The sequence below is a fragment of the Balaenoptera physalus genome (assembly GCF_965194825.1).
Source record: "Balaenoptera physalus genome assembly, chromosome: 16".
NCBI lineage: Eukaryota > Metazoa > Chordata > Mammalia > Artiodactyla > Balaenopteridae > Balaenoptera > Balaenoptera physalus.
Window position 1 is genome coordinate 76124369 of NC_138898.1, and position 13288 is coordinate 76137656.

General features: G+C 52.8%; 1 protein-coding gene across 27 annotated transcripts; it reads right to left on the minus strand.

Moving 5' to 3' along the window:
- Positions 1–1508: 1508 nt before the first annotated feature.
- Positions 1509–13056, minus strand: ATXN2L (ataxin 2 like). 27 transcript variants are annotated; one of them, XM_082429342.1, is made up of 24 exons: positions 12587–13044; positions 11054–11090; positions 10780–10836; positions 10620–10691; positions 10071–10221; positions 9543–9667; positions 8598–8689; positions 7943–8143; positions 7157–7332; positions 6875–6985; positions 6125–6319; positions 5965–6036; positions 5660–5730; positions 5188–5483; positions 5039–5108; positions 4505–4651; positions 4308–4380; positions 4027–4214; positions 3546–3675; positions 3334–3455; positions 2954–3166; positions 2577–2820; positions 2268–2427; positions 1509–2003 (listed from the first exon to the last, which is right to left on the minus strand). In XM_082429342.1, the coding sequence occupies exons 1-23, from the start codon at positions 12880–12882 to the stop codon at positions 2273–2275; spliced, it is 3294 nt and encodes a 1097-aa protein (XP_082285468.1). In that variant the 5' UTR covers positions 12883–13044; the 3' UTR covers positions 1509–2003; positions 2268–2272. The 27 variants fall into 27 exon arrangements, with proteins under 27 accessions (XP_082285468.1, XP_082285467.1, XP_082285458.1 ...); XM_082429341.1 differs by having other exon boundaries at positions 1509–2026; XM_082429332.1 differs by having other exon boundaries at positions 1509–2155.
- Between the last annotated feature and the right edge of the window lie 232 nt (positions 13057–13288).

Below are 13288 nucleotides of genomic sequence, written 5' to 3' on the forward strand. Positions count from 1 at the left end.
AGGGAGTAAAATGCTGAGATTTGGGGGAATTCCCTGGCAGGCCAGTGGTTAGGACTCTGTGCTTTCACTGCCCAGGGCCAGGGTTCAATCCCTGGTCGGGGAACTAAGATCCCACAAGCTGCATGGCACAGCCCAAAAGAAACAAGAAAATGCTGCAACTTATAAAAACTTGAAATTACCGGTCAGATGCTGACCCCCAACAAAAAAGGTAACATTCAGCAGGGATTAATGGGCACCCTTTCAAACTTGGATCCTGACAAATGAGTATATTCAGGACCAACAACCTGTTCACAAGCAGCTCATAGAAGGGTCTTGGGCCGAACCTGGCAGCTGTTTTGAGAAACTCAGCCTGATCTGTGATTCCAGAACGAGGCAAACTTGAGAGGACAAAGGAACTTCATGAAAAGTACTGTCCAACAGTAAAGCGAGGTTACTTGTTTTACCCTCTTCAGTGTCCAAGGTGAGGCTGAAGGGTTTCACAGGAGGATTCCTGACCGGGGGTGGTTGTGGGGGGGAGGCTTAGTTCCCTTCCAACTTCAAGACTTCTGCTCTTAGGAATAAATTATCATCGAAAGGGCTACTCAGCAACGCCTGCAATTACACCTCTCCCAGGGCTACAGAAACCTGTCTCCATCTGCACCGCAAACATCAGGAGCCCAATTGAAGGCTTTCCTGCTCCTGTTTCTTCCATCATGGATTGCCTCCCAACCCCAAAGGATGGCCCCTAAGACAGCTCCAGTCACTTGGAACCCCAGACCCGCCTGTTTTTAACAGCCAGTTAGCTGCTACAGATAACCCCTTTCTACTCGCCTCTTTAAACACCTCGCCTGTCTTCCCCAGTGCCATGCCTGCCAAATACCGGGTTTCAGATACTCACACCTGGGAATTCTCCCCCAATATCTAACTTCATTCTTCCTGCCCTGGTCTCAGCCAATTTTCTCTGCCTATAACTGAACACCAGTCCCATCCTCTATCCTCTAAGGGTGAAATCTTCACTTTACAGACAAGAAACCAAGGCCAGGTCCTATAGTTAAGAATTCCAAACCGTCTCTGAAAAAACCCCCTCTTCTGAAGCCTGTTATTTCTCCATCCCATACTTGCCTCCTCTCTTCCTAATTTAGCTCCTGCTCCCCTCAGCCTGGCTCAGTTCAGCCCTCTCCCCACTTTCACCAGCAGCTTCATCTTACAGCTCTCACCCACACCCAAGACCTCTCAGCTGTGTACCAGTCAGGCCCTTATTTGCAGTGGCCCAAAACACTAATGTACTTTTCAGTGTAAAGAGGTAGACATAACTCATGAAGTACTTACGTTAGAAATGAAAACCTCAAACCATACCTATGAGGCCAACTTTGAGGGGAGAAAACAGCCACAGAGACTGGGTGGCCTGCGTAGCACTTACAGAGCCAGAAAGGCATCTTTGGGCTGTACTGCTACACTGCCCCACCTCGGGAACCACGTAAAACTGAGCTGCGATCTCACTATTCTCCAAAGAGGAAACTATAAGCAGGTTAAGTTAGTTTAAAATTTTATTTTTTTTAATTTTTTTTAAATATTTTTATGTAATAAAAAGTAAAAGTCCTTGTCCAACCATCCTTGTGGGGCATCTGTGTCTCTCACGCAGGTCATTCAAGTTAATGGGGAAGAAAGAACAGGGGGCCCAAGTCTGAGGTTATAAATAATAGAAAATAAAAGATCTTCGTCTCCAGCGGGGGGGATAGATGAGAGGATGGAAGGGCAAGATGGGGTGGGGATGGGCAGGGGCAGAGCAGGAACCCCCCACCCCCGCTGGACCCCGGCCCTGCCCACTTTGAGGCCCTTCCCATTCAAGGTGCTTGGCAGGAATTCCCCAGCTCCCCCCGCCCCCGGGGGGGAAAAGGGGACTGGGGGGCTGGGACTGGTCCGAGCTGCTGGGGGAAGAGACATAGGTCACTCTTCCCTCCACTCATGGAGGTCTCAGGTCGCGGCCAGGACAATCTTCAGTTCCCCGGGGGGTGGAAGGGGAGCTGCTGGGAGGGATGAGATTGAACTGGTTGGAGGGGAAAGAGAAGAGAGCAGGAGCATTAGAACCCAAGCAGCTGTCCCTGCATCCAGTGCCGTCCAGTGCGGGGTGTGGGGCAGTGCTGGTAGAAGCGCCTCCTCAAGGTGTCTCATGGGGCTGTCAGAAGCACAGATCAATCGCCGTTTCCCAGTGAGCCAGAGCCCTTCCTCATGTGCCCAGCTCAGCCCCCCACACCCCAGCCTGGCCCTGTCTGCTGCGCTGACCTTACCTCGGCTAAGTCAGGAGACAGTCGGGGTCACTGAGAGCTGGGGAGGCAGTGGGGAGGGGGGCTGCTGGATCACAACTGAGCGAGGACGGAGGGAAGCAAAGGACAGAGCCAGGAGCAAGCCCCTGGCGGCGGCGACTGTGGCTTCTGCCCACCCTACATACTTCACAGACAGGTGCAGGTCGGCAGGCGCCCTGTGGGACAGCCCTGCCTCCAAGACCCCTCACTCCCCACCCAGAACCCGTGCATCCTGCCCCACCTGCAGCCCATCAGCTCTTCCATGCCAAATTCCCCCAGCTAACGAGAACTCACGAATCCTGTCATCGGCTCCTCCTGGAAATCCAGGCGCCTGGCCAGGCTGCTCACCTTGGGGGTGTCCGATGTAGGGATAGGGTGAGGGTGTGGAAGCTGAGAGTGCAGGCACCCCACTCTGGGGCACCGCGCCTTGGGGGGGGCCCCCATGGCTCTGGGGTGGGTGCAGCAGCATCACCTGGGGCGGGTGGGGAGCCCCAGGGTGAGGGGGCGGGGCTGCTGTGATTCCAGTTTGGACATGGGCCTGCAGAGAACAAAAAGCAGCTGGGAGCACCTTTCAAACACAGGCTCTGAAAATCCCAGTGTCAGGAGCCTGAAGTGAAAGGTGCACCGAGGGTTCAGGTCCTCGTGGCAAAGCAGGTCACGTGGGCTCTTACCTGGGTAACATGGGCCATGTTGGTGAAGCCGTGGGGCAGCTGCTGGTGGGCATGGATAGCATACACAGCGGCTGGCTGGGGGAAGCTGCTCTGAGGGGACTGCGCAGAAGGTCCCGGCGGCAGAGAAGGCGGCGTGCCTGTCAGGGCCCCTGGGTGGTACAGGTTCTGCTGTGGCTGTCCACTGCCCAGGTGTGGGGCCTGCCCCGCCTGGTGCTGTCAAGGGGAGATGGAGGGTGAGTGCCACTTCCTCCTCCGGTCCCCCGGCTTACCACTTGCTGACCCCTGGTCCTCCCTCCCGGCTGGAGAATGACCCCTAGCCTATCCCTCTCTTGCAGCCACCCATTCCTGCCCCGCCCACTTGGATCCCCCATGGCAGGCACCTGGACGGGACTGGGGGCTGCATGCTGGGACTGCGGCTGGCTCCCAGTAGGCGTGGTGGCCGGCTGCGGCTGGTGGGCATGGAGCTGCGTGGCATGGTGTGGATAGGACTGGTGAACAGTGGCTACAGCAGGAAAGGGGAAGAGAATCAGGGCTGAGCACACTGGAGGGGACCGAGGAGCACAGCCTGGAGGGGGGAGGGTACAGAACTCACCATAAAGGGCTTGGGGGGTGGGCTGCTCTGCAGAAGGGTACTGAGGGGTGGAGGATGACACAATGGCCTGGGGATGGCTCCCCGACGTCAGCATGCGTGGGTTGCTTTGAAGCATGGGGGCAAACACCGGCTGGAGGAGCAAGGAGAGGAGCGGTCGGCACGGCGGAGGGCTCGGGAGGCAGAGCCTGCTGCCGAGCACCCAGGGCACAGCGCTACCCTGGTCTCGTCACGACCACCCTGCTTCCCGTTCACAATAACCCTACTAAGTTCTTTTCCATATAAAGTGTAGCACTACTAAGGCCCAGGGATCCACTGCCTTGCACAGGTCTTACCAGAGCCAGGACTGAAGCCCACGTGGGGCACCACCACCCAGAACTCTGCCTGCCTCCCTCGCCAGCTCCCGGAGTCTGGGAGGTGGAGAAGACGGGCTTTCTAAGAAGCGGGGGCTCTGCACCCCTCCCTCCTCCCGCGCCTCAGTCACCTGCGAGGGGTAGTGGGCCATGGGCTGCATCATGGCGGGCTGGCCTGGGAACTGCTGTGGATTGTAGGGGATGTAGGAAGAATAAGGTGTGGCAGCCACCAGAGGGGGGCCAGCAGCGGCGGCGGCCTGCATCATCGGAGGGGCTGAGGCTGGCTGGTGTTGGTCCGAGCGCTGGGGGGGCAGGGAGCCTGCCGGTGGGGGAAAAATAGTGCAGAGCTCAAGCTCCATCTGCCAGCAGGCACTAGGCAGTGCCACTGACTGCCCCTCCTGACCCTGCTCACCTTTTGCTCCCCGGTACTTGCCCTGCTGTCCAGGCACTGAGTTAGACACAGGATATGGATACATCTGAGGTGCCTAGGGACAAGAACACAGGTGAGACTGAACGACTTGCTTATAAATGCTCAGAACAGGTGTAACTCGGTCCCTCAGGTAGCCCAGCCAAACCTCTTACCCTGGGCCACCCAATCTCTTCTCTCACCTGAACAGCTGGTCCCATGTGGATCTGAGGTATGTAGGAAATGTACTGGGGGCTATATAGCCCACTCTGGCCTGCTGTCAGCACCGGGATGGAGGGAGTTGAATGAGTCCGGGGCCCAGGAGAAGTTGGAGTACTGGTGGATTTATTCTGTGAGAGACAAAGGAGGACACGTATAAGATATCTTAATGACTTTCGTACCACCCCCCACCCCAATCAACAGCATCCACGGAGTGCTGTGCGCCAAACACATCCTATGCTTTATCTTGGTTAAGCCTCACGTCAAACCCTATGAGATGAGCTTTCTCAAATTACAGGTGAAGAAACTGAGACAGAGAGGTTAAGTGGCTTGTCTAAGATCACAAAGCTTGCAGGTACAGAGGATCAAGCCGAGTCAGTGGGCCCGTGCTCCTAACTACCAGACTCTGTCACCTCTCGCTGCCTAACAGTCAGGTGCTCCCCCTCCAGTGCTCTAACACCCTGCTCCCAAGTCTCCCCCACGGAAACCAAAGCCCACATTCCCCCATCCCATCTCACCACAGACAGCAAGGGCTTAGTGGGATTGAACTCCTTGGCATTAGGGTTCAGTGTTGACTTCTTCACTTGTCTATGAGAGAAAAATAAAGTAAATCCTCACAGCTTGCCCCTCATCACCCGATACCCACCCAGCTCCCCACACCACTCACTCAGCAACAGGGCCCTCATCCTTGTCATCTCCCTTGATAAGGCCCACTGGGGGGCTACTGGTTTGGCTTGGGCAAGGCGGTGGGGGCTGATCCGGCCCTTCGGCGCCTCCTGCTGGTGGCAGGGGTGGTTTGTCCTCCTTATCTGATACGGATTCTGTCTTGGAGGAAACAGGGGACCCCATGGGCTCTGAAGCCAAAAGACTATCAACCTCCTTCTCCTTCCCTTTGGCCTCCTCCTTTAGGATCCGGGGAGGAAAAGGATCCAGGCTGGTCTCAGGGGAGCTACTGGGCTGAAGCTGGAAGGAGAGAAACACATACACGACATACAGAGTACTGTCCAGTCCAGACCCCAAGCCCACCTTCCTTCCTTCATCTTTGCTTGCTGTCACCTCTTGGTGCCACCCAGTGCCTATTCCATAAACCCCCTTCAACTCCATCCTAACATCCTAGCTCATTCCCACACTTTTCTCACCTTAAACTGGGCCCCAAATTTTCTCAGTTCTTCCAGTTGAAAGCGTTTCTGCTCGTTCTGAAGGCCAGAGACTATGAGAAATACCAAAAAAGGAAAAAATATACATTTCTTTTCTCGAAGGTGGCTACACAGCATCCCAAAGGACAAAGAAACCACGGAAAAAAAGAAGAGCTCTTTAAAACCCTTTAAGTTAGGATCAAAGGGCTGATACACATTGTCTGAATTCCAACAACTTTCCTAACTGAAAGGCTGTCCTAATCCAAGGGGTATTAGACTCTGGCAGAAAAAAAAAAAAAAATCCTCACCTTTCCCTGCTATCCGGGACAGCTCCTGGGACTCCAGCGTTCTCCCAGGTTCCTTGGCTGGGAGTTCTTTTACTGAACAAGAAAGGAGAGATGCATGAAGGCCCTTCTGTCCAGAACCACACTTCCCACTGTCCACGGCCCTCAGGCAGGTGGCTCTTACCATCTGTGGGTGCCAGTGAGATCTTTGGAGAAGCTGGGGAAATGGAGCCTACTCCAGGATCCCCAACTGATGATGTCATGGGGATGGAAGCTGAAGAGGTCGGTACTGCTGAGCCGATGGGAGGCTCAGGACAGGAAGCTGAGATTGGGGCAGGGGCAGCTGACTTGGGAGAGCGTGGGGGGTACATCCGGCCTACTGAAAGAAAAGGGAGAACAACGTGATAGTCACTGCTGGTCAATGAGCAATGGGTACTGGGGACTCATCAGAAACACCAAGGAAAGTTTATCCACAAGTTCACAAACCTAAATACTTAGAAGGGCAAGGCAGGTAAGGTAAGCAGGTAAAATGGCTTCATGGGTACCATGAAAGACTGGAATGCTGAAAGGGACAGGCATGACTCAGTTCCAGCCAACCAGAGCTATGCAGCAAGACAGGTTCAGTGTTGGCAGAACTTTCTGTATTTCAAAAGAAGTTAGAAATTTTCTGTGTTTTCTCCTGTCTTAAAATGTTGGCAACTAATTTAAACAAAAGACATCTGCCGGCCAGACACAACCCATGGATTGCCACGCTGGGACTTCTGCACGAAGGAAACTGAAAAATTATTTCCTAAAAAGCATAAATCCAAGCCTCCAAAACACCTCTTATCATATCTTGAAACTGTCTCCCATCCCAGCATTCTAACAACTGACACATTTACATCCCTTCACAAATTTCTATCCATTTCTTCATGTAACACCACTGGAATCTTACCTGCAGGAGGAGGTGGAACAGAAGCTTCTCCAGAAGGCCTGCTGCTGGGGGAAGACAGAGTCTTGGCACCTCTCAGAGGCCGCTGTGCCTTAGGGGACATGCGGGAAGGGCCTAATTTTTTTTTTTTTTTTAAAGATGGGAAAAAAGAGGCAGAGTTCCTGCTATTACATTACCATCAACACACCTTCCTTCTATTCTAACCCATCTAAATCCTTTTAATTGTCTTCCCCACCTCCTTACCTTCCTGTTCCCTGCCCCCAACAAGTCTGCTTCATAACTCACCTCCATTGATACCGCGTGTCTCAGAACCTGGGCCAGGGCTGCTATTGTCAAGATGGTGAGGGCCACGAGGTGGCAAAGAGCTAAGGCCAGGCCGGCCACCCCGAGAACTACTGCATCGAACTCCTCCCCGGGGACCTTCCCGAACTCGTTGGGGTAGAGGGATATACTTTCCCTCCCTGGGGAGAGAGTTCAAATAACATTAAGTAGCCACAAAACACATTTTACAAAGATGAAGCCCTCCTCCTAAAGTCCACCTCCTGCCTCAACACACACACACAACTATGCCTGGCTTTGGCTGTCTGCACTCTTTCACTTGACGAACTGTCCTGGTTATGTGTTCTGTGGCTCCAGGATTATGCCCTTATGTTGCATCAACCCCTGACCAGAACAAAGCAGCCAGTACTCCACAATCCTAACCCTCCTGACCTACAAGAAAGGTAGTATCACACTGTGGTTTAAGGTGCAGCTTTTATAAGACACTATACACTTTGGTTTCATTTTCATAAAGGGAACAGTAGAAAAAGATATGAATGAATATGCAGAGGAAAAAAGAACATGTATCAAACAGCTGAAAAAAACCTGTCCTTAATCTGTAAGCTTTAGCCTTGTTACCTTGGGCAAATTACCTAATGATTCTAGACTTCAGTCTCCTAAACCTAAGAACTGGGAATAACTGTGTATTAACCTACATGGCTGTGAGGCTTCAACAAGAGTATACCGAGCTCTTGGCTCAAGCCCTGGCCCAAATGGTGAGCCCCACATGGACCAGCCACCCCTAGCAATCACCTAGATGCCAAGCTGGGGCTCTCTCGCCCTGAACCCTGTCGCTGAACTGCACTGTGCTTCTCCTCCTCGGTGCGCCCGTCATCGTTCTCCATGGCGATCCGCAGGCGGTACTGGGGGCTCGATTCAATCTCTCGAGCCAACTGGGCTGCACGCAGCTCCCGCTGACGAAATTCTTCTGAGTTGTCCTTCTCTAAGGGCACCCTGAGAGGACCATGACCATCCCAGTGCCACGGGACAAGAGGGGAAAAAGGGAAGACATTTCTATCAGTCCTATCACCAGCTCAGATATGCAGGTGTTTAAACCCTTCAACAACTCAGCATGTATTGAACTGGCATCTAGGAGGGTCCCAGGCAGAGCAGCAAGGCCTATCTCTGAATCTGAGGGACACTTAGACACATATATAAATCTGTTAAGGTTTTAGAGAAAAAGTATGGACAAGAAAGCAGTTAATTCTACTCATGGAATCAAGGTTAAGAGAAAAGAGAAAACCTTTGCGGGAGCAGTTCACAAGGCAGATCAGGAGTGGGGAGAGGGCAACCCAGCACCCAGAAAAGCACGTACAAAAGCTATGTTCCACCCACACACCCACCCGTCTTCTGTTGATGACCCCACACCTCAAGCTGTACCACATAAGAAGTACCAAAAGACACTCACGTGTAAGAAGAGAGACTGCTGTCATAGGTGGTCTTTATGCCATAGTTCTCCTCATTGAACTTGAACATTTCATTGGGGTCCCATCCATTGGACTAAAGGAAAAGGGAGAATGTTTTAAAACCCAGAAAGGAAAGCAACAATAACCTGTCTTTGTCCTCCATCAGGTTGAAAGATTAAAAATCTGACCAAATCAAGAGTGAAAAAAGGAACACAGCTGGTGGGAATGTCAACTAGTACTACGGACTGTAGTACAAACCGGCAATATCTAGCAAAAGAGAAGTCTTTAAGACCTAACATCCATTTCCAGGTTTATATCCCAGGGAAATTCTGGCATATGTATATGGGGATACGTGTTATAAAAATTCACTAAGGCGCTATTTTTAATACCAAAATAATGGCCAAAGAAACACCAATCAGTAAGGAAAAGGATAAATACAATTTGTTGTGTATACATACATGTACATGTATATAAATAGGACAACACACAACAGTTAAGAGCAATGACTAGATCCACAGACCAACATGAAAAATTCAAAATCTATAAGCAGGAAAAGTAAATTTTAGACAAATTAATGCAGTGAAATAACAATGCACTCACTAATGAGCAACTTTAAATGGTCACGGTGGTTGTTTTGAGAAAGGAAAATGGGCCTACACAGTACTCAATCTCATCTATATCTTTTTTTTTTTTCAGGCTGCATAAAAAACTGACTTGAAGCAAAGGTTAACAGCTGTCAATCACAGATGATGGAAGAACAGGTATTTTTGTTTTGTTATTTTCTGTACCTTTCCATTGGAATCTAACTGCCATCAACAAGCAATAGTAAAAGAGATCCCCCCGCCCACCCCAGCAACTCTTGGTTCCAAGAATTACGTCGTGTCAACAACCCACACTCTGGCAGCAGAGCTCCCCAGCTCTCAGGTTCTCGGGGAAGGAGACTGTACCATGTCAGACTCCAGGTCGTAGTCATCGCTGTTGCTGTCGCCCCCCTCCCAGCGCTGAAGCACCTTCTCTTTGTGCTCCCCATTCACCTTCGAGTTCATGGCAATGGCTGAATCAGTGAACTTGTCTGTGAGGGCAGATTGAAGATCAGGAGTCAGGTGATATTTCACAGCCTTCTTTCCAACACCCCTCCCACCACGGGAGTAAAGAAAAGTTTCTGTGTGTCAGAGTTTGGGGGGTGGGGGCAAGGGGTGGGGTGCAGCATAAAAAGCCTCATTCTAAGAGTTCAAAAGGAGCAAGGAGTTGAAAACAAAGCAAAGAAAGTATAAAGAACCACAACACAGGCTGGAATTCATTCTACTGTATCTTAGACACTAAGACATACTCTCAAGAAGAAAAATCTAGCCATCTTCCTCAGAAATAAAGGAAGATGGTAAAGAGGGGGAGGGAGGAGGAGAAACAAGTCATCACGTTCTCTGCCCTCTACTCAAGAAGTGGGTCTGACATAACACCCTGGCCCCAAAAAATACCTTTAGTAGCATAATTGAAGTCAACATTTCGGAAGTGGACAAGCATGACATCACTTGGTTTAAACACCATGGTGTCCACAATGTCTTCCCGACGAGGGCCACCTGCTGGCTCCGATGCTTTCCGGTGCACAGCGTCTACTGCCAGTTCAAACTACAAAAGTCCCATTTCCCAACACCCATGGGTCAGTATCAAGAAATGTGAAGACAAAAATATGACTACTTTTGTTTTACCCTTTCTAAACTTTCCCCAACACCACATTCTAACGTGCACTGTCTTCTCAACACCAGCCACAGGACTTAGCCAAAGTCCCAAACTTAAAAATTCACATCTTTAAAGTTGAGCATTTTAACATCAAAGTACTGAGCCCTCAAATCTCAAACCCATATCTTTTAAGTGCATGCAGCACTATTCCGGCACAGGCCTACAAAAATGATTACAGCCACAATGTTGACCAACACCACTCAATTTATATCTGCAATGAGCCTATTTCATTTTCCCCCTCTTCCTCCCATGTAACTCCAAAGCTAAGCTAATTTGAATACACTGACCTTTGAGCTCAGCGTCTTGAAGATACCTTCATAGGTGGTACCATTCTTTACCTTTACATCACAAGTGGAGCCCTGAAAGAGCGGGAGGGAAAGAAAGAAGAGTGTCTCTAGCAAACGGATGCATTACATTTCTCAACCTAGGGGTTAGGTACCCACTTACCACAACAGCTGTAAGGAAATGCAGCATTCTGGAATTGTTGTAGACACCCTCAAACACCTGTCAGTAACACAAGAGAGGGACAAATAAAGGAACAGCCAGTCACCATCTCATCTTCCTTCAAAATGTCCACATTCCACTCACACCCACCTTGTATGTGCTGGACCCCTTGCGCTTCTGAACCCATCTGACTATTTCTGCACCTAATCTGCCCTATATACCCATATATACATCTTTTAGGTCTCTATACTTTAGGCAGGGGGGAAAAGGCACTCACCGGTGACTGTGGGGGTCCCTTTCCTGTGCTTTGTCCCCTGTAAGAGAAAGAAATGAGAAACTAGTTTCTTAAATATGTTCAATCCCTCTTATACAACTGATTTCAATGAACTTGGTATGCTAGAGCCAGATACCATGTGAAGATGATCATTTAGGCTATAAACCAATTAATCAACAAGATTTTCAAATTCTCACTTTATAGAGGAAGAAAAACAGGCATTAAAAGCCATTTTCTCCAAATGCCAGTCAATCATCAACGGCTGTCAATTGCTTTAAGAGCCAATTCAATACAACCGTTTCACTTTCTGCAAGAGGACCAGGGCTGCATGCTTCCAAAAGACAAATGCTACAATATTCGACAACAAATAACCCATCCCCGATGTAAAGGTGGAAACTCAGAGTGCAGATTTGGAACTACCTAGCTCAGGCATATTACCTCTGAAACAGAAAAGACCATCATTTTTACGTCCTAAACCCTGGAGGGTGGGGGTACTCCCGCTACAATCCACCCTTCTAGACTTCTTTACTCATTCAGCCTGTTACCCACTCTGGAAAGAGTCACCTATCGCCCGGTAACCCTGCTCCTCGCTGGGTGATGTAACCAGCGGTTGAAGGAGGCGATCAGGGGGGGCCGTTGGCGGGGCTGGGGGACAGCGCAGCCGCAAAACCTATCCACCGGGACGCCTCGCCCGGTCTGCGCCTGCGCACTAAAGCCCACGGGCCTCTTCTAACCACCCCCTCCCGCGATCAGAACCCACTGCGCCTGCGTGTACCTCCACTCTCAATTCCATACACCCACACACAGAAGAAACCGAGTGGGGTGTCCACCACTCATCCAAGAACACCAGGCGAACCCGTCCACGCACACTCCCAGCAGCTGCCCTATATGTTACCCGGGGCTGGAGAATGGCCGGGTCATAAGACAGAGCATCCGCGCACACGTAGGGAAAGAGCGCGCGCGCGCGCTGGAGGTTCCCGACCCGCAGTCCTCCCAGCTTCGTCCCTCCTTCCGTCCCCCCGCCCACCCTGCTCCCCTCCTACTGGCCAGACTGGGAAGGGGGAGGTAGCAACTCGCTCCCAAGTCCCTCCCTCCCCATTGGCCAAACTGTGGGCCGCGCGCCCCCCTCCATTGGCTACCGCCAGGAACCCCTTCCCGCAGCTGACTCCCCATTGGCTGAAGCCGGGGACCGCCAGACCCTTCGTGGTAATGGAGCCGGGGACCCCGATCACCTCTTCACCCCCCCCCAAAACTCCTCGTTCCGATGCCGCTGGCGGGATGCGCCCTGCCTGCCCTTAAAGCCCAGGTCCCGAGCCCTGACTAGGCTCGCAGAGCTGAACACGGCCCCTAAATGCCCCGGTGGCCATCCGGGGACCCTTTTCCTCCTACCTGTTTGGACCTGAGGGGCCCAACCCCAGCTTCACGGGGTTTCCCCACTCCCCCTGGCGCCCCTCAAAGGTGGCCAGGCTGGAAGTCCGCCTCGCGCGGTGTCTCAGCCACCTCGGCTCCAGCGCCCGGAAACCCACCCATCCTCACCTGGCGCTGCCGATGGCCGCTGCCCCTGGCCTCTCCTGATGTTGCTGCTGCGGCGGCGGCGGCGCCAAGATGCCCTCAGCTCCCCGGCGGAGCCCGCTCCCGGCAGCGGCTGCAGGCCCCAAGCAGGGGGAAGCAGCGGCGGGAGGCCCTGGGGGAGCCGAGGTGGAGGCCAGGGGCCCCGGGAGGCCGCCGTTGGGAGGGCTGGTGCCCCCGGGAGGCCGGCGGGCCACGGCCTGTTGCGTGGGGGGCGGCTGCTGGGGCTGGGAGGTCTGTTGTGGCGGCTGAGGCTTCAACATGATGGCAGCGTCCGGAAGGGGAATTAGGGGGAAGGGAGGGAGAGAGGAAGCCGGGGCTGGGCCCCCGCCGGAGAGCGCGGGAAACGACGGGGACTGGGAAGCTGGGGACCCGCCGTTGGCGGGCGGGGGCAAGCCCCGCGGTGTCGGGGGTGGAGAGAGAAGACCGCGGCGCGAGGAAGCGCCGCGAGGCGGAAGGGGAGGGGGTCTCGCGGGCCGGAGGAAAGCTAGAGGGCGCGAGCCGGCTTGGCGCGCGTGCGCGTCGCCGGGGAAAGGGGAGGGAGAAGAGCGCCCGGGCGGGAGCTCCCGAAGGGGGAGGGGGGGGAGGAGGGAGCGGCGGCGTGAGCTGTCCGCGCGCACCGGGGCGTTCAGCTCCGGGCGGGAGAGGCGAGAATAAAAAAAGGTGAAT

Bases quoted from the DNA above. Each gene is read 5' to 3' on its own strand.
- ATXN2L (XM_082429342.1), bottom strand. From the start codon at position 12,882: ATGTTGAAGCCTCAGCCGCCACAACAGACCTCCCAGCCCCAGCAGCCG. The intron at 6,986-7,156 runs GTGAGTTATGAA...AAAAAAAATTAG, and splicing joins GACACGCGGTATCAATGGAG to GCCCTTCCCGCATGTCCCCT. The intron at 3,456-3,545 runs GTGAGTTCTGTA...TTCCTGCTGTAG, and splicing joins CACCCCCCAAGCCCTTTATG to CCACTGTTCACCAGTCCTAT.